The 21749-nt window shown below is 44.9% G+C and overlaps 1 protein-coding gene across 1 annotated transcript in view; it reads left to right on the forward strand.

Moving 5' to 3' along the window:
* Nucleotides 1-21749, forward strand: part of T265_13523 (hypothetical protein) — a gene marked incomplete at both ends in the record, with an annotated part of 64064 nt that overhangs the window by 10896 nt on the left and 31419 nt on the right. The window contains 4 exons of the mRNA XM_009169290.1: nt 6550-6674; nt 11939-12173; nt 14789-15145; nt 19552-19661. Coding sequence (XP_009167554.1) covers nt 6550-6674; nt 11939-12173; nt 14789-15145; nt 19552-19661 — 827 coding nt within the window. The remainder of the gene's footprint in view (nt 1-6549; nt 6675-11938; nt 12174-14788; nt 15146-19551; nt 19662-21749) is intronic.

Raw genomic sequence — 21749 nt, forward strand, 5'->3', positions numbered from 1 at the left:
CGGAAATCCAGGAATACTAGAATCGTGGGTCGCTTATACGTATGGGGTTGTTCTAGCACCTGACGCAGTGTGAAGATTTGGTCAACGCAACCCCTACCTGGCCGGAATCTGATCCCAGTGAGCAGTCGTCTGTGGTCCGTCCCGTTATTTAGGTCAATAGAGCTCAATGCCTCTTGGTATGGAAAAAGGTGCCTCTTCGTAGTGTCGACTTATTCCCCAGCGTAGTCGGTGCTCGTCGCACAGACAACGGAGAGTCAGCTTGACTCCGATCACGCCATGGTACGTGCATACCTGACATTCCGTTTACCTCGTCAGTCAGCAAGAAGCATTTTAGTCTACCGTCTTCGAAAGACTATCATAGTTCAAAAGTATCGATCTGAGCTAGCTCAATAGCTCCCTACAGTAAACCAACTACAGTAAACAGTAAACCACACCAAAAGGCAACACGCAGGAGGGCGCACGCAAGTTTGTCAAGCATCATCCTCATTATCAGCTATATGAACCGCGTACGTTTCCTACAGTGTTTCTATCTGCCACAGCTTCGTTCACCGATGATTTAGACAGGTGAAGTGGACAGCTACCCTTTGGAGGCGATAGCTGATATAATTCGTGCGTAAATACAGAAATGTCAGCGGAATTTTCATTCGGGAAATCAGAAGGGCAGCAATCCATTGAAGACAATAGGTTGGAGGTATGAGGGCCATTGAGGGTGTGACTGGGCCATGTCTGACACCATCGCTGACCATTGATATGTCCCTTATCGGAGTCCCCATCCAGGGAGATGGCAATAACCAGTGCAGCTGAGTTTATTGGTAATGGCTTTTATACTTCGCTGCCAAATCATCGTTTGAACTCTCCTGGCTCGTTTCAACCCTTCACTTGGTGTTGCAGGAAGAACCCTCAAACAGCAACTAGTGAAAAACCTAAGAAAAGACCGAGAGCACTGGTAGACATAGAGAGCTTGGAATATGGAGAAGGCTCTTGTTACCGAAAACAGCTGTGCTCTATATCAACTGAATCGATTGACTGGCTCTAGGAGAGCAACGCTCGGTGAAACGATGAATGAAAGAGGCGGCTCAATAATTCGCTCGGAAAGATGCCGACTGGAAGTGTAGTCCGAGCACTTTGAAGAACAGTTTAGCTGGCTTCCTGCAACACTGCCTCTGAAAACGGTGCATACGGGTGAACGGAATGTTAACCTCAATCGTCAGTTGGTACAGGAAATAGATACTGCCAGGTTGCCCAAGCCTAGACAGGGGAAGTCGAGTGGCGGAGGTCGGATTCGAACCGCGGACCTTCAGGTTAGTAATCCGCGCTCTAACCACTTCGACCATCTCGCCCCCTACTGAAACGTGAGCGGCCACCAGAACCAGATGGTCTGTATCCAGCCCTGTTCAAGAAGGCTGAGAATCCCTGGTGACTCATCCGACAAATTAATTGATGTGATTTGAATTGAACACATGCCTGCAGATTGGGCCACATCGACATTTATTCCTCTATTCAAGATGGATACGCGGGCGCTTGTGAAGACAACCGCGTCATCAGCCTGGTAGCTGTGACGCTCTCTGGTCTTATCCTTCTGAGGTAGACTGGACACAAGGAGAGACAGATCCGTGAGAGGCAAGGTGATTTCCGTCCTGCAAGAGGATGCACTGATCACATTTCCGCCCTACAACGGCGAGATGACCCAGTGCTTAGAGTGCAAATTTTCTGATCGGAAGGTCTGCGGTTCAAACCTGACCTTTGCGTCTCGACTTCTGTCTAGGCTTGTGCAACCTGGCAATATCCCACCTCTCGTGCTTCCTTCGGATGGCATGACAGATAGACAGCCGAACGACTTTCATTCCAACAGATTCTGGACTAACGAGAGTGCTCCCAGAAACCAACAATGACTGTCCCTTTTGACTTGAAAGCCGCCTTTGTCTCTGAACTCAAGCAATATGGCAGTGCTTATCGGAGCCCAGGTTTCTCTGGTAGACTCTTGACCCTTTTTAGGGCGTTGTACACCAAATTCCGCGGATGTGTGAAGATCTACGGAAAGCCCGCTCCTGAGCCCACCACGTCAAGTGATGTCAGGCAAAGCTGTCCTCTTTCGCCTTCCCTTCTCAACTGCGCCAGTGATATGATAATGGAACACTCACTCTCAGCTTCTAATATCTGTGCGATCGAAGTGCTCCCTGGGCCTTCGTTCACAAATTTCGAGTAGGCAGGTGACATAGATCTTGGATCTGACGTCATCGTTATCCTTACGACGTCAAATAATGTAAATAATTCTGCCTCACGTTTGGCATGTGCAAGTGTAAAGTACTGCTTCTAGACTGGATGGGCTCTACTCCTAACTCCATGCTTGCAAATGAGCCGATTGAGGTAGCAGACATATTTATCTTTTCAGGAAGTTCAGATTCCTGAAGACTATCCCATAGTACCCGAAACCTACTAAGACTCTCAAACTCCACTAAACGCCAGTCAGACGATGACTCGTGAATGTATATCTCCAGGCCGTTAGATTTTTCGCATTCACCTGCTTGTTCGCAATAAAGCTGTTGTGTTCCTTGTCGGCGAGTCTTTTTTCTGGCGCTAGGCACGAGTGGGGACAGCAGTCAGATATAACGTCTCTCTTGGCGGCTGTTTCAGTCCAGTTGGTGTCACCAAGAATGATATTTCCATCTGGAATTGAAGATCAGAGCAGATTTTGTGAGCCTGTATGACTTGTCGCATTGGCGTGACACCAGATTATCCGCCAAGGATTGAGTTTACAGTGTTGCGGTGCGCCCCATATTATTATACGCGCCAGAAACCTGGCCACTGCGCGCCGAGGACGTCAAAAGACCGCCGATGCCTTCGCGGCAATGCACGAGTCTGGTGGGAACACCGGATCAGTAATGGTGAAGTAAGTCGAGTGGTTTTCATAAGGCCTAATTCGCCCTTGATGTATGAACTAAACGCACTCCATGGGTTGCGTTGATTTGGTAATATGTTCATTTTGCCAGTCGACCAACCTCCTCGAAGATACATTTTCGATAAACCACATGAAGGGTTGAAACGAGCCAGGAGAGTTCAAACGATGATTTGGCAGCGAAGTATAAAAGCCATTACCAATAAACTCAGCTGCACTGGTCATTGCCATCTCCCTGGATGGGGACTCCGATAAGGGACATATCGATGGTCAGCGATGGTGTCAGACATGGCCCAGTCACACCCTCAATGGCGCTCATACCTCCAACCTATTGTCTTCAATGGATTGCTGCCCTTCTGATTTCCCGAATGAAAATTCCGCTGACATTTCTGTATTTACGCACGAATTATATCAGCTATCGCCTCCAAAGGGTAGCTGTCCACTTCACCTGTCTAAATCATCGGTGAACGAAGCTGTGGCAGATAGAACCACTGTAGGAAACGTACGCGGTTCATATAGCTGATAATGTTGCCGCTCTCAGTTTCTATGTAGGTTTCTCCATGGAGTTCGGAAGATGTAGCAACTTGGGTTGTTCGTCTAGCTTTCTCCATGGTCCCCCTTGCTCGTGCTGTTTTCTTATGGTTTTATTGCGCTGGTGGATATATTCATGCATTGATGCAACTGTGTTCTCATCCGGTGTTCCCCTCAGTGGTTATGATGATGACCGTGGATATTGAGGTGAACGCAAATGCATTATGGACGGAACATTTGGTCCTCAACAATAGGTCAACGTGTTTTCTGCCGACATTTGGTTAATGAGGGGAAATAGAGTGAGTATGTAATAGAACTGGTGAGGCGTCAGCAGTAGGCCGTTTTTCTTTACCACGCAGCATACATACATACATACATACATACGCAGCAATTCAGACAAGCTGGCTGATGGCCTCACGTGCCTGTCTATGTGTCTTGAGGTTATCTGTAATTGTGCAGTTCATGTGGTTCGGGATAATTCTAGGACGCCCAGGCCTGGGTAAAGGGGTGTTTGCGGCTCTCAGTTTCATCCAGGCTCAAGAGTGTGGCCGTGTGGCTGCGGTAGTTCGCATAAACTTATTTGAGTAGCACAAATTCCATGAAACAAATGGCCATACTTATTGTGACCCCATCCTGAACGGTTAGGATCTGTGTCAGTCCATTATCCGTTGCTCAGCCTGTCAGAAGAGACTGTGGTTGGAGACCGTGCAGAATAATGGCTTTCCGAATTGCACAGTCCGTCGCACCACGATTAAGTGCAGTCTTTCCGAGGCGGAACCACGGTACAGTTGTTCATTTTAAGCTGGAGATCACTGTATGTCGATAACACCTGGATGAACGGTTTGTCATGATGTCACGTAGTTTCCTGTTGTACCACTCGTGTAACGGAGCCCTCACCAGCGATATGGCATATCGTCATAATCGGACGATAGTGTTGCCTTGGCAGATAACGAGATGGCTCATTGTTTAGGGCGTGATTTATTCACCGGAAGGTCCATGGTTCGAACCCGACTTCTACATCTCGACCTTCCCTGTCTAGGTCTGGTCAACCTGGCATTATCTCAGCCATCGTTCATGGAAGTTATGTACCTAAGGGGTGCTACAGCTGAACGATTATTATTATCTTATTTGCCTTGGCAGATACGTATTTAAGATTTTCTCGTAGAGAAGGGCGTGAGTTCTCTGTTGTTAGCATTCCGGGACTTGGAATGTTTCTGAGTCCTTAGGAAACGCCTGCTCTTGAGAGTCCTGCTGTGTGTCATATATCACAATACTTTTGGTCAATACAACACAGTACCTAAGGGGTGCTACAGCTGAACGATTATTATTATTATCTTATTTGCCTTGGCAGCTACGTATTTAAGATTTTCTCGTAGAGAAGGGCGTGAGTTCTCTGTTGTTAGCATTCCGGGACTTGGAATGTTTCTGAGTCCTTAGGAAACGCCTGCTCTTGAGAGTCCTGCTGTGTGTCATATATCACAATACTTTTGGTCAATACAACACATGGTGTCCTAATTGATAGCTTATGCTTGTCCCTCCTTGTGTTTTCTTTACCAATAAACCAGGAGATTTTGATTTACCGTTGCCTTCTCAAAACAGCCTCGTCTAGATGATCAGTTGCATCCGAATAGAATGAATCCCTGGTGGTGGCTGAATAATCGCCTGACCTGATGAATAGGAGGAGGGTGCGATTAGCTGTGGATTAGCTGTACTTTTACATTTTTCATTTATGGACAACAGACAGTAACACCTGTTTGATGCAACATACTGACTACCAATGACAGTGTTCATTTGCGCTCGTTGCTTATGTTCTTTATGCTATGGATTATGGCTTTTTTTGAGCGCCTTGATATGTCACCTACAATGCTAACACCATTTCAGTGTCCTTGACTCTTGTTGATTGCTCATTCATTGTTTAGGCCACTTGACACCTGCCTACCTGCCAGCCATCCAAATAGATTTCTACTTAATCTGTAAATGGTTGGTCAGTCGATTAGTATTGACTGTCTTGGTGACAGCTGACTGTTTCAAAACTTGCACTAAGCCGTATAGTCGAACTTTACATTCAGCATGCCATGCTTTGTGTTCCTTTTGGTCGCGCGTCCCCTGGACTTTTGGTTCTGCTCATTTTTCCCCAAGGATTCTCAGTAAGAACTACTGACAACTGGCGGTTGTTCTCTCCCTCCAAACCAAGGTGAGATCAGTGTACAGGGGCAACGAATGTTTTGTGCATTCTAGTGGACCCAAGACACATTCGCTATAGCCTCTCTGACCGCCGTCCTGTGTGTTGTCATACCCAAACCAGACAGTCTGTCTGGTACGCGGCTGACTAGGATTGTGTTCTACTGGATCACAATCTATAATAAAGAATCGAGGCCCACTGCGACAGGTAGTCCTTTAGTCGCATCATGGACCAATGCCAAGAAGCACGACAGTAGTTTATTATCGAGAATTGACAGCCATGGGCCAAAATTGGACGTTAAAGAGGTTTCGAAGTTCGGCACTCCACCTGAATCAAATCTTCGTTTATTCACGAACGCCTGCCGGAAAATTTTGACTCGCAGCCGTTTGGTAAAATGTGGTACAGATGACTTTGAATTCGGTTGAATAAGAATGTAATATGATAAAGTAGACATGTAGACAGAGGAAGTTTTTGTAAATGTTTCTAGTTAATTTAAATTTGTATTGTTTATCTCAGCCTTGGCTATTTCGTTTTCCTTTTTGTCAATTGTTTTTTCTCCGAACCCACTTTTTCTCCAGCCGTCCGTGACCCTGATGTACAATTGATTTCTCCATGTTTTTAAATCATATTTCGCGTGTCCTCAGTTCTTTTGTGCCATCACACGACCACCTTCATTAACTTTCCACTCCAATGTATCTTGACTTGACCTTAAAAGTGCCTCTGAAGTCCACGTTCTAGCCACTGACCTTTATTTGGCTAACCTGACGGAAAGTAAAAAAGTGTCTGTTGTTAACGCTGGTGTTTTAATCAGTGGTGGGGGCAACGATCATAGTCTTACCACAAGTTTTTTAGCATTGCTGATGTCGACCATCCGGCGAACACTTCATTTTGTGTTGTCTGGTAAAGGTTTTATCTCTTCTGTCGTTTTTTTGCATTTCAGGTGACGTAAACGATCCCCCCGGCCTTCCAGTATCCACAGATTCTCGAGTTGCTTACCATAACCTAGTAGATGGGATGAATGGTCCTCGTTCCGTTCAGCTGGTGAATGAAGAAGAAAAATTAAACGTAGGTTTTATTTCTTCGGAACTCCGTGATCTTTTTGTTTGACCTACGGAAATTAGGTGAAATTACTGTTTACTTTCTTTTCTTAAAAGTTTTGTCTCTTGGGGGCATGCGTGCCGACGATTTTTGCTACCAACGCTCCATTGTTGCTATCATAACCTCTCAGGAGCAAGCGCCTTTCTCCACCGGGAATGGGCAGCTCGCGAAGGCTCACACCGAGTTCAGGTTTGGCTGCTGACTGGCTTAGTTTAATTGCATTGTAGTTCGTGCAGTAATGTATGCATGAGTAAAGCTGGATTGCATTTTGCCTCCCTTTTCTACCATTCTGCTACATTCTGCTGTCGATTAGCTCCACCACTGTCCCATTACGACGATCAAGCCTGGGTTTTACACTGGCCCATAAATTAATTCTGATTCCTTGTCTTTTCCACTTCAGAAAGGAAAAATGGCATAACAGCTAGTTTTGAGGTCAATCTTGCATCGATTTGATGTGTGACCGTTGCCAAGGGATTTAACCTAATATTCTGATGGCCTCTCCTTGCGGACCGGCAATCAAGCCAAAATAACCAATCGACTGCTTTGTTAGGGCTGGAATGATAAAAAAACAGATCGATCCTGCTGCGGCTAGCGCGATCAAATTCGTTAACGTGTTTTGTCAGGAACCCGTGATAGGGTTATGGTGATGTCGACAGGTGATGAGTCGACAGGCTAAACTCTAAAAATGATGACATTATTTTGCGGCACACCAGCCAAAAATAGGACAATGCGCGTAGTTTTCCGCATTGTTTTGCAATAATCAAGGGTAGAATCAATACCCAAGATTGCAGTAATCCACATGTAACTCACTACAGGCTTCACTTTATTTGCGGCTCACTATTTGTACGTAGTTCCTCGTGATGTGCGGCAACCTATCCAAAAATTAAACGGCAACTTGGCTAGAATCTGATTTTTGGGCTCATCTGTGGTTTGAATTCTGTTGCAGAACTGGCTATGAATAAAACAGGGAGCAAAAAGTGAAATTTCCGTTCTACCTGGGGTTTGTAGTTGGCGGCTATGATGCTCTGTGAAAAATAGACAGTTGGCGTTGTTCCCGTTTGATGGTATACGCACGCACCACTTTCTGCTCGTCTACTGCACGGGAACCTATCTCACCTGTTATTAGACTGAATTACAGTATAAGAATAGCTTGATGCACACCTACATCGATGGTGAGTGCAAATCAATAATTCACCCAGGCACCCGGACCTGATCACTCGCCCAAACAATTCAACAGATGACGTCCGGTCACTGATCGATATTTTTCTCAGCCTTCTTCAAGCTATTGCGCAAGAACACAACGATATGGTGAGACAATCGACTTTCTTCGACTTAGCGCAACGTAAGTTTAGCCCTCACATTCCATCGGTTCACGTTTTCTGAAACAGCCTCTATGAGTTATTTGAATTTCTCTAGAAGAGGTCGATTACTTGACGTGCGATTCTGATATTGTGGAATTGTATGCAATAGATGAACCAGCTACACACAATTGAATACTGCGTAACAAATCGGACAAATTACATCGTCTGTCGTTCGCGCGATTGACGTTGGTAGTTCTTAACCATCCACCTGCTCACTGATCTCACCCACCCTTCTCTGTTGCAAAACCACTCCATCTGAGTCGATGACAACCTCCGGCTGCTTTATCTTTGTGGTGTTGTTGGGGCTTTCAGACACAAATACTTGGTTTCAGCCAACCACAGCCTGCTCAGAACAACCGGCAGTGGCGCTCTGTAATAGCGCTTCAAACGTGCGGTGGGTTGTTTTACTGTGCAGTGTAGTTTGGTCGCATTAAATCGGTGTGGATCATCCCCAACCAAGCAGTACTTCTGGAACAACCAGAAAGCGCTGCGAATTTTTAGACACGCAATTTCGTTCGGCTGTAACAGCCTTCCGTTGCCCAGCTGCCCTGCCATCCAAAGGTAGCTCAAGGGCTGAGATACTGCCAGGTTGCCCAAGTCTAGATACAGGAAGTCAAGATTATGAGGCTGGCAATTGCGTGCCCTAGCCACTGAGCCACCTCGAGTTTCTCATACTCCAATTGTCTGATTAACTGTGATGAAGTCAGTGCACGAATCTCAAAGGCCCGAATCATGTTCTTCAATTTGGTTCACTTGTAGTTTTACAAGACAGATGACAACCTGATGGGTCGCATGCAGGCTGTGTTTTCGTTTGCTTTCGAGATTTGATTTATGCGGGCGGATGATTTGAGGAGTGTTCAGGTTTTGAGCTGTCAGTCTGTCGGAATCGTTTCAGACGTTGGATGGTATGAACGAATTCGTCATGAAATGACGAAGTCGCGGGAAGCATCCGATCAGCCATACGAGACGCGTGGCGAATCCTAGTATATTGTGGCCTTTGTTCTCTTTCGAATTCAGTTATGATTGACTGGAATTTTGAAAAACGTAACTCCAGTCTAACATCGTTTTTTGGATTCATCTATAGAATCCAGACCCATAAGATGTGCGAATGTCATGTGAGATTACCTAGGACAGTCACACAACTGAAGCACAGCCTTGGTCACGTGACATCTTTCAAGTTTGATTTGATCGTCGATTGTTCCCAATAAGACTGCTAAACGGAATTCCTTATCCTGCCGATAATTGCTTGCAACACTTACCGTTTCATCGCCTTCCATCTTATTCAAAACGAGCAAATTGCTTTCATATCGCAAGATGAATTGCAACGACCCACCACTGCTTTTATTTCTTTTGGGTCCCGTCATTTAGACCCAGTCTTCAGAATTCCATAAATCCTATTTCTTACCTTCATATCTGTGAGGTTGATTTTCGCAACAATGCACAAGTTCTCATCGCCTGACAGGTGTCTGTACTTATGTGGGACTGACTTCATCCGAGTCATGTAGAACAATGTTTTCTCACTGGGCGGAATGTAGGTCATATGACTCTGACCTTACTAGGACTTTTGTTTCTGTATACGGGTGCTGAACATGATCACTGCGCAACAATTATTGACTGTCATTGTTAACACACTTTAAGATACCTAATGGAGGACGTGGCGCGATGTGTTCTAACCTTACCGGACGCTGTCAGCTGTCATATTTTCGCCTATCGACCAGTGCCGTCATTCGTGATGATGGCATGAATTGAGCGCAGGTCGAACACCCTTGCAGTGGCTGTGCGCATGATGTGTTCTAACCTTACCGGACGCTGTCAGCTGTCTATATTTTCGCTATCGACCAGTGCCGTCATTCGTGATGATGGCATGAATTGGGCGCAGGTCGAACACCCTTGCAGTGGCTGTGCCCAAATGGATGATGGCGAAAGGTTGTGATAGAGTTCTGTCTGTATTACGAATAGAAACTAAGTGGTACCTTATTACAGAGCTGATCGTATTTCAGAGAAGATGAATCTTCCGAAGATGGATCTTCGTAATCGTACTACGGGGACCTGTTAGCCTAATGGATCATTGTACGTAAGGCTACCGGCAAATGAAAATGATGAAATTTCTTGGTTATGGAAGCTTTTGTCGAACAGGCATACGTGGGTCCCTGCAGTGAACTCCCACCGCACGAGACTTTTGGTTCTTCGGAGGTACTCAGACAAATTCTGAAAATGATCTTTATAAGACATGGCATAATATTGAGCTGGGCTTTTTCTCCCTGACTAAGTGTCCAAATTCTTTCTCTATTTGATTGATTTCAGTGATTCAGAAGAATTACGATCCGCACTTTTGAATGCACTATGTGATGGACAAATTACTATTGGCCTGACTCATCCGATGTCTGAATCAGTTAGCCTTTATCCTTGTTGATTTTCGTCGTGCCCTTCACTAGTCTATCTGTTACCTGCACCTTTTATACATCTGAAAGCAGTCGTGCTGATGTGACGGTCGGGACCTTTGTTTCGCAAAACTTGGTCGCGCTACAAAGGCTAAATGAAAGCAGTTAGGCAAAGTGCGGTGACCCCCCGTTTTACGAGTAATCTTATTAAGAGGTGATCTAGAAGAGTCATACTATCCTCCACCATAGGAGCTAGACCCTTGAGTTAGTGGCTCAAGATGAAGTAACTCAGCTGACCTTCTTTACTCGACCTGGGTAACTGGGACGTAGTGTTTGCTCTCACAGTTTTTCCCTTGTCAATCGCCTTCCATCCGAATGTTTAGATGGTTGCATGTCGATCAGCTGCTAATTATCCCCATGCTGCTATTTCATAAATAGTCAATGTCTTCCAGGGAAGACAGCGCGCTGTTGAACTTGGAGTTGAGTTCAAATCATCCTTTTAAGTACCAACACCGTGTATCGTGTATGCAACCGTTTTGGACTTCCGTTCACTGATAGTTGTGGAGTTTTTGTACACCCAGTGTTTTAACGCTTGTTTCGAAGATAGTTGTCTGATTAATCCACGGCAGATTGTGTGCGCACTGGACCTGAAATTCTCTTATTTGTGGTAAACTTCCTCGCCTGTGACTGAGGGTTAATCTCCGGGAATCTGATGTGTGAGTCAAACGCTTGCCGGGCTATGATCCAACGCATCTGCCCTACAGGTTGCATCTGCAGACCTCGGCTGCCATCAGTGATAGACTTTTGATGAACTTTACTGGCGATGGATTCGCTGACACCAACAGATATAGACTAATTCAGATGTAACTTTTCGGACGATTTTTATAGGGTTCTGTGTTTGAGCTCATTTTTGGCCACATACAGGTGCCATATCTTCAGGAATTTCATTAAACGCGAACAGGTAGGTCTCCATAATTGCCGACAGCATAACAAGTAGTTGGTGCTAAATGGTTAGATATGGGCGCGTTTTCGCTGGGTTTGACCTAAATAACACAGTGTCTTGTATCATATATAACAGAAATAGTCGTATACAGCTGCAATCGGTGTCGGTCCGGCTCGTAAAATTGCTGTTCCTTTTCGGATGCATCTTTTCTTCGGAGGACAGCATTGTGCTTGTCGAAATCGCACGAACACCTTTAAAATATTTAGAACCTTTGTTGTCTGGAGTATGTCAACGAAAATACCGTTGTTTCGGTGATAAATGCGGGTCCTTTCGTAGTTTTTAATGCATGTTCTTTCGGTTGACATCAAATTAGCAGTGTTGGGTCATTTGTGACCCGTATCTAATTGTTCTGGTGGTGCATCAGTTGACCATCCTTTATTTTCAGAAAATCGCTGTGAGAGGATTGTGTGTGCGCGTATCTGTTCAGGATAAGTGGGTATAGCGCTCAAAACTCACGTCTTCTCGCTTTTCTCATGTTTCCCACAGTTTGATGATTGTGAGAGTTTCGCCGCCGAATTGGGCTGTCCAATGGATCAGCTACTCAAAGTCGTGGCCATCGTGGGGAACACTGGCGATGGGAAGTCATACACTATGAACCATACCTTCTTCGATCGTGCTGAGGTTTTCCTCACTTCATCCTCACAATGTACTTGTACTACCGGGGTTTGGGCTGCCTGCGCTCCGTCACAAAACTGCCTTGTGTTGGATACAGAAGGCAAGTGTCAGGTTTTTTCAGCCATACTGTGTTCTTGGACCCTTTGGTAGTCAACAAATTCCTTCCACATCGTCATGAGGTGTCTCTGATAACTGACTAACCCCAGCCACATCTATCTCGCCGTTGCCCACCAGCAATACTGCTTTGTTTTCTATTGTGATCTCTTTGATCATGTATGGTCTTATTCTCACAACACCAACTGTCAGTGCTGGTAAAGTGGATAAAGCCATCCGAATTTGAGTGTAAACAACCTTCCGATGAGTGAACTATGGAGCTAAAAGCTGGATAATTGACTTTTTGTACTGGGAATCGTAGGTATCTGTATGTTTTGAAGCATTTCTAGCGTGGTGTTAGGCCTTGTTGAGAGATCTGAGTGGACATGATGATGTGAACTAGTGTATGTGGACGAACTGCAGAACGTGCAGGAAATACTTAAAAAGCGCGATACAACGGTATGTGATGGTGGAGATGAGACCTGTTTTTGAGGTGAGTTTCAGATTTGGTTTGGAAATTCGTAAACAGACAAGGCAATATGACAGAATAACGGGGAACATGCACGAATACACGAGTTTTCCTATGAAATTACGATGACAACTAAACTGAAGCAATTTCTCAGAGAAGAAAGGGATTTCCTCAGCTTTTGGAAGGCCTTTTACATGTGAACGTTTCAGGTTCAGGTGAAGGATAAACTTATCCCATAAGCTCATCGGTCAAGGGCAGGGATTACGCCGCTGCGGTTTATGGCCTGGCAATGAAACATGAAAGTCCTTATTGATTAATTTAGTCTGTCACTATCTGCTCGGATTGGGACCCCGGAGCAAGACGAACTAGTTGCCTGTGATACTGACAGAAATGGGTGTGTCGCGCAGCCAATCACGACCCTTCAACCTGCCACTCTCCCTTTCTTTCTTTGTCATACAAGCAAAATGATTCAAATTCAATCTACTTACTGGATCATCTCCAATGAGTTACTGTCATCCCCATGCTCTTCTTATTCTTTGTTGACGAAAGTGTAACAACCGGAACCACTGTGTCTTGGTATCCGACTTGCAACTGAATAGGTGACTGACTGACTTCCACATCTGGGGTAGCTCGTATTGGGGAGTACATGTTTACTGTCAGTGGGATGCTGTGCGAGATATTTCGTTCGGTAGTAACAGATTGATGCGGAAATGTCACTTCGACCCATTTATAGTGATGGAGTGAATTAATTTATGAGGAGCAGTACCAGATGAAATGAAGATTGCTTGAACGTAGTCATCTTGGACTCAACTCATCTTAGATGTATGGAGTTACCTCATCCTGGCACAATTATTGGCATGAGTCCACACCAAAGGGGGAAATTACCAGACTCGATTTACACTCTTTATAGAGGTCACCAACCTGTGTCCGTGCGGAGTTTCGAGCTCCGGAGATCTGACGTGTGAGGCGAGCGTGTTTCCACTCCTACCAGAACAAAGTAGACGCACCTGAATTATAGTGTCTGAACGTCTGTTCACGCTTGGTTTACGTGACGCCTCGAACAATAACCCAGTAACTGTTCTGGTTGGGTCGATCGATTGACCTGCCTGTCGGATATCCCCAGTCAGGTAGTGCCACGGACGTTTGAAACCCACTGCATAACTTTTGATTCGTTGTAAGTCGCTTCGGAAATTATAGAGTTCACATCCCCATCACTCGTTCGAGCAGTCCTCCTCCTGTCCTGGCGCAATTATTTTTGCAAGTCCACACCGATGACGGAAACAATGAACTCGGGGGGAGTTTTTCATTATCATTACGGATATTGGAAAACAAAATTAAGTAGACCGTATGTTGTCTGAGTAGACGGGGCTGTTCGTACATCCACTGTGTTCCGCGTTCTCCAGTATAAAGTTGAGTCGAAACACTGTGGTGAGAAGAATTAGCTCATAAATTGGCATCTGCAGCCGTGATTCTCGAGCTGCTAGCAATAAGTGTGATAAGTGAAGCAAACCGTCTCTTGTGTTTGTGTGCCTTGCAATGCAAGACTAGTTTATCAATACCGGTTTGAGCTAGCTCAGTAAAACAGTTGTTTAAGTTCGACTGGCACGTAATGATGAGACCACATCGTAGTGACTTTAGACGACTTTTTCTGTGAATACCAAATGAATACGAGCATCAATTCGGTGAACGTGTAGTTTTGTTTTTACCAATTTCACTGTATAGTTTCACATACATTTTGCTCCTTAACCCCTATACACACGCTGCGAATACTTAGAGAAACGCGGGATTACCACAGGACAGACGGTGGGACTCTATTGTTCTTCGGAAACTCAAGGACAATTAACTGGTTGATACGCTTATGAAAGAAAGTGCAATCGGGTCATTTAATTGCAGTATCCTGATGTGTAGCTGCCATAAAACACAGGGAACGTAAATGCTAAGATACTGCGGAAACTGGAAAAATCAGGGGTAAATTTTAATTAAAAGGCCATACCCCAACACATGAACTGTGGCTGACTGTGGCAAACAACTATTATGCTCAAAGGTCTTTGGCTTTTAGTTGGGTGTTGAAATTACCCGTACTCGACCCCCTCTCTCTTAGGAATTAGATGTTTCATAACATCTTATATACCGGCCACGCGTCATTCCACTTTTTGCAGGTCTTCTGGGTACCACACTTAATCAGAATCAACATCGTCGTCTACTGCTCAAAGTGTTCGCCGTGGCTGATATTGTCATCTATCTGACCAAGGCGCCACGTTTACATGCGGACATGTTCACTTTCCTTGCCGATGCTAGTGATTCGTTCGCTCAGCACTTCCGTCCCGAGCTCGAGACCCTGGCCAAACAGAATCGTTTACCTTGGTCCCATGGGCAACTAGGCCCAGCAGTCATTGTGTTCCAAGAGACGCGGCACACAGATCCTCTCGATGGCCCGAAGGTCGATGGCAAGCCCACACCATATCATCGGAATGAAGGTAGCAACCCACTAAAGGACAGTGATGAAAACAATCCTGGTAGGTTTTCATTCGATACCATTGTCTTTTCCATCGCATCTCGCATTGTCACAGCAACCTAACGTGAATCATCCACAAACTTATCTCCGGACACAGTTATGTGGCCAAGCAGCTGCCTATCTAATAGTTAGTATGGTTGTTTAGGAGGAGTGTATATTGTCTTCCTGCTGTGGAATCATCATAGTTCAACACTCGAAGGACAACACCTTTCATGGGGACGAGAATTCTCTGGCTGAACCGAAATGGGGATGCCTGTTGAAGGGAAGCTGTAACAATTCGCGAAATGCACCTACTTGTATAGCAATTTGATTGTAATGAGAGGCTCAACTGAATCTCTCGTTTATGCTGTCCCTCAGCTCAGTATTCTGCGCAAATGCTGTCTCACGTTCCATTTGGTAAGATATTCAGGATACTACGGTATAGTTTGTTGAAGCATGGGCCTTAAAAAGTGTGCAACAGGTCGTGAAAGAGTTGTGTCGAAGAGTTTTCGGCAATCTTATGAGCAGTGTTCCTTCAGCAAAAATCAGCTCTGACAAGTTTTTTATATCGAGATTGCGCTACGTATCACAATAGGCTTTTGATATTTAAATTGGCCGTGATAGTCACTTGTCATGTGATCTATGTAGCATCCCAGACAATAAAGTAATCATACGCCGTTACGGCACGTAAGCGATCCATTTGGATACTGAGTAGTTCATCTTGTTGTCGTGTCATACCGAGTCCAAGCCTTGAGACTTCTTACCGAACCAACTGTTCGATTATCTTATTGAAAGAATGGATGAGTAGTTTAAGCAAGATCGTTTTGCGATGATCCGTCGGTGACTTTTTTCCGTGCTTTTGCAAAATGGAGTTCACTCTCTTCAAGCATTTTTCCTTGAACAATAATATTTCACGTTTTCTAGGCGTGAAACACTACTCACAAGGTTGCTGAGAACTCCTCGACAACCCAAATTACACGAAGCTAGCAAAGTACATTCATTTACCTACCAGTTTGGTTTTCACTGGGGGCCCAACCGAATCTCTCGTTTATTATGTTGATCGACAACCGTATGAGTATTTTTTACGTTTATACAACGTATTTCAATACTGGAATATCGTACCCATTGAAACATGAGTCGACCTGATGCAGCGCATTCGGTTGAAGACGAGTGTCATAGACGAGCGATACAGTTGAGCCTCCCGTGAAAACCGAACTGGTATGCAGATGAGTGTATTTCGCTACTACTTCGCGTCATTTATACTCACACCCACGCCTTTCTAGTCGTCAGTATTTTCACATCGCATCAAGCGACACTTCCGTGATTGTCACTTTCGTTATGTTTTGTAACCTAACTGCTCTCCGTTTTACTATGAACGTATCGAGTCCCAACTCGTATTGTCAGTAGACGTCGTTCTTCGAATCCACGTGTGATTTTGTTGGAGCGGTCAGAATGTAAGTAACCCGATACTGTGGCTGCATAACTCTTATACTAGCTGCAGAAGTGGGATCTGCCTACGTGTTGGTTTTCTCCTGAGTGGCATGCTCAACTCTACCCAACATTGTCCGCTGGAGAAATCTAATCCAGTCAAGATTGTATAGAGCAGCATATGGCCTGAAATCCGGTCCAGCTTTGGTGAATACCTCTGCTGCCGTATAGAACGAAAACACTTGTTCGATTTGACACGCAAGTTGTCACAATCAAAGGAAGTATATTTGCTAATCGATGACGGAAAGGGGGGAATGTGATCGCCGAAACGCACAGGCAACAAAAGTTTGTAATAATGCTATAATGAGTGCGTGTATAATGAAGATGGACTGTTGTATTACGGATGAATAAACATCCAGCCCGTAGATAATCGGCTGCTATTTGGAAACTATCAGGTAACAGTGGTGTGCAGTGAACGTACGACATACTTGAGTGTGGCTGAATTTCACAAATTTGTATATGTTGGGGTTTGAATCGACTCAAGTGTGACTTCTTAGGTGGCGTCTGAATTGATCGAAACAGTGCTTCTGGGGCGAACGGATCAAACCACCTTTCCTAGCCACTCACTCACTAAACCCGTCTGTGTGGATCGGAGACCCAATCCATGGTGTTTACATTCACATCGCCGTTTGAACAGTTCTCTTCCTCCTCTCCTTACTCATTCATACTGATTAGTTCACGCAAATGAATGAAAAAAAACTGCTAGAGACTTTCTCCTACCGGAACTCTTCGGCCGTGCTGTGCCAGGCCAATTATTACTGTTCTGCCAGTACCCACTAGGCACACTGCAACAAATTTCCATTTTAAACATGTGAAAGCGCCTGTCAGCTTGATTGTCAACCCATTTCGTCTAGCTTGGTCGGTTCTAGTGGATACTTCTGATCGTTCTTGTCCATTGTTGAGTAGCCCAACGCTGGTGATGTAATTTGACTAGTGAATGACTGATTTAAATGCCGAAACGATCAGCTGTACAGAGCCTGAGTCATATGACTGAGGATGCATTGACGTAATTATGGCTCTTGGTTTGCTGAAGGCCTTTCGGCTATATTCATATGTGACTTTGTTTTGTTTTGCCTCCATGCGTTCAATTTATCCATTTGCTGTTGAAGTGAACAAATGCGGATCTTACAGAGACGCGACAGAATTCGTGTCTGCTCAGATTCTGTAATGCAGCACTGTATTGAAAGCTTGTTTGAGAGTGATCAGATTTCTTTGTGCGAGAGGTTTTTTGGATGACTCCATTTTCATGGCCTTCTTTGCATTCACCATGAACACATTTCTGCTAGTCAAATGTACATCGCCTATGAATTCAACTTTTGTTGTCTCTTCCCCCGAACTCATCGACTGCGTGGATAAGGTACGGTCATTCTCCCAGAGGGATGTACTTTACCTAACTAATATGGTCAGTATTGTACGCCGACCCTTAAGTGCTGAAGTCTCCTCCGGTAGCAGTCGACTAAGGAAAACAGAAACAAATTACGGGTCTAAATAGGGAAGTTGGTTTTCAAAATCTCTGTGACTGAATCCGGACTCCGGGGTAGGGAGTGAGGTAGTAACGTGGCATCTTAAGTTGATCCATTATCATCATCGATGGCAGCAACATTAGATTGGAGCACCGGTGCTTCACTGCCGTATAGCCACGCCAGTTTGTTTGAATGCAGTCTGGAAAAGGATTAAGAAATGGGAGAGGGAAGTGGACCTAGGGATAACCTATTACAAAAATTCGAGATGCCTACATCTTCAACACTCAGACAATCCGGGTAGGAAATATCAACAAAGCACCAATTACATCGGTCAGACTCCATATCGTTCATTCTCTTCAGTCAAACACTAGGAGGGTCACATGGACCGCATCTTCGAAGGTGAACAGCAGTAACGTCACTCGAACATTTCGCAACATCCTTCATTCCCTTCTACCGTGTCAACTTCCCACCACCCCTGAGTTTTTGCCAGTCCAAATTAGGCGTGGAAAAAGCACTAGTTTCTGCTGGGGGTAACTCGGCATACGTAACGCATGTCACAGCCACCTTAGTCTGCAGTGGTGGATGCATTCTTTGAAGGGAAGATTCTCTGTTTCACAAAAAATCCACCTGATCATCTCACTGCGAATTCGCTGGTCCCTCCCGATTCCAGGTTTAGTTCTTGAACAGTATGTAGTCAAAGATCTGGAGATATCTCAGATCTTCTACTCGAAGTGATCAAGTCTCGCAGCCTTACAGCAATACAGTCCATACTTTAGTCTGATACAGGCGTCCTTTGACACCACAAATGGCACAAATTTGCTAACGCACTCCTAACCTTCGAGATTCGTGCGTTCACTTCGCACTACTGTCGGAACTAGTACAACTTTCGAGATACATATGGTGTGGAGCACAACGGAATGAGAAAGCGGGTTAAACTATGGAAATGGTTATCGGTTCTTGAGATTTGACATTCGGCCTTACTTGAGAAGATCGGGGAAGCATTTACCACCAATCATGACTGCAATACTGACTACTTATAAATGGTCATCTAAGGAAAGTGAAAATGGGTTTTTGCCTCGTCAATAGTCTATTATTGGGTTCCTATACTACCGAGAAAGAACTTCCAGTCGATGTGTTGACTTAATAATTATTTGATTTCTCTAGTTGTAATACTATACTGTTTGTTTTTGTCTTTTCGGTTTTCACGTAGACGCGTGTGTATAGGTTTAGCTTGGATAAAACTGCTTTTGTGGGAATTCGCCACAGCTGACAAATAGAGGTCACTTGTGCTGCTGTGTTAAAACACGGATGCGAATGTCCGATCACATGTCTGTTCAAGGGAGAAGACCACTGGGACATCAGACGAAATGTCTCATCGCCTCAGTGCCTAAGAGGATCATTTTCTCATGAGTTCCATCAACTTTTTCACTCTAAACTTCCTGCATCGTCCCCTGTCTCCCTTTCTTTTCATCGTTAGTGACCAGCGTCCTCCAACATCGAATAGCCGAAATGAATCGCAACGTAGACTCATTCTCCACTCTCGAATACATTGGGATACAGACCACAGATTGTGAGACTAATTTTGAGGTGAGTTATCTTCATTCTTTGCAGACAGCATTTATCCATCTTGTTCCACCGTTTGTTGCGGTCAGTGTCTTTTACGGGCCAGCAGCCAGCTATTTTCGCACCAGTGTTCCTTGGATAGAAACTTGTGCTGTATGCCAGCCGCATGCTATAGTCACGTTGTAGCTCATCATGTGGTGTGATCGGTGATGGTGCTGGTTGTATGCAGGAAGGCATTAGTGTAACAGTGTTTTTTTTTCATGTAGTGCATTTCCATCATGGATGTGGTCTGAGGAGATTTGGTGATTTTCAATTAGCTCAGAGGAAGAATAATCTGACACTTCCATTTGAGAAGTCCTTACTTGAGGAGCCAGTCAATACACGACCATGTGATGTGGTCTATGTGATCGAAGCATGAGTGGCGCTATGTCCCGTCTGTGTGGGAGCTAATCACACTGCTGACCACATGCTCGTGGCCAACGGTTAAGTGTTCAGCCACTGGCTCAAAGCCCGTGGGCTTGAAACCCCCGGGTTTTTGGGAGCTGCGCACTGCTGACGATCCCCAGTAAGGTTGCAGCAGCTATACAATGCTTCTCAGCTTTTCAGCATAGGTTAGCTTCACTGAGAGGATGAAATTTCTATTGAGAACACCACCTAGTTCTCTCAACTTTTATAACCAACCCTTATATCGTCAATTCGTTTCGGAAGAAATACGTTTCTCCCCTGACCTCGTGTATGTTCAATCGTCCCACCCTCGATTTTCCTTTGTCTTTAGTCCTCACAGGTACGATTATGTTTTTGTTGTGGATCTCATTTTCCGTTTTCATTTGGCCCTGTTTGTGTTTCAGTTGATCTGGTCTTCTTTGTTTTTTTGCTGCGTCTAACCACTAACTTATGTGCTCATCACCTCGTATTCGTCAGCATTAGATTATTGCTGACTGTGTTGTTGAAGAACGAACCTACTGCGATTCACAGATCGAGGCTTTCTTAGTTTCGTGAGTACTTTTGTATTCTAGAGTGCTACTCAGCTTCTGTTTGGGATGGAAATCAGCTATCAGGGGCTGCTGTCTTAGAGTTGAGCAACCTGGTAAGATCCCAGCCCTCGTTCTGTGTGTGAATTGGTTGTAGGCGTCCACCGAAACGTTCAGTGGATCTGTCGCTCGCTAAGCAGTTGAGAACATTCTTGTGATTAATGCCTGTTTACTTGCCTGTCACATTCGAAGTTCTTTAAAAGTCTATTGCATCTGTTCCCGAAGGACTCAAACCACAGTCTCCCAGCACTACCGGAAGCCGGTTGTTTCGAAAATATCTCATTGGTGTTTTTGGACATTCTCACAGTGGATACTTACATTGGTCTTCTACTTTTTTCCAACACGAGGAAATAATGAATAGGATATTGGCTTGGGGTATTGATTAATCCATTAATTCGCCCAATTTCCACGTCATCACGCCTTGTGGTACTGCTGAGCGTGCCGCATTCGATTGCTCCTAGATTTGACCTAATTAGGATATTACGATTGATGCTTTCAGTTCCTTGCATGATTGGAATTATTATTATTATTATTATCAAGGACAGCAACATCAGCGTTGACACTCATGCTTCACTGCTGTACAACCGTATACAAATATATAATCATATTAAAAGCCCTAGAGTGAAAAGAATGGAAAAAGCACGAATGCCACTGACATCGACTAGCCGCCACTTCTTGCAATGTCTCCAGCCAAACACAGGCAGGGTCACGGGGAGCCCATCCTTGTAGGCGTACAACTCCAACAAAATCCGTTTTCTAATCACCTCTTTACTAACACGCTGACGCCGTCCACCACCAGCCACGCTTGAGGCATCGGTGCTCGAAAACCTGAAGACGCCTCACATCACCTGTCGGCAGAGTCCATGTCTCGCACCCATACAACAACAGCCCTTACTGTAGCCTGGTACACACGACCCTTAAGATCCAGTGAGATGCCTTTTTGACGCCACAAGTGACGCAAATTAGCAAACGTGATTCGAGCCTTTGAGATTCTTGCACTGACTTCATCAGACACACTTCCGTCAGAGCTAATACAACTACCGAGGTACGTAAAGTTTTCCACAATCTCCAGTGGTTCTCC

The sequence above is a fragment of the Opisthorchis viverrini genome (assembly GCF_000715545.1).
Source record: "Opisthorchis viverrini unplaced genomic scaffold opera_v5_74, whole genome shotgun sequence".
In the NCBI taxonomy this organism is placed as follows: domain Eukaryota; kingdom Metazoa; phylum Platyhelminthes; class Trematoda; order Opisthorchiida; family Opisthorchiidae; genus Opisthorchis; species Opisthorchis viverrini.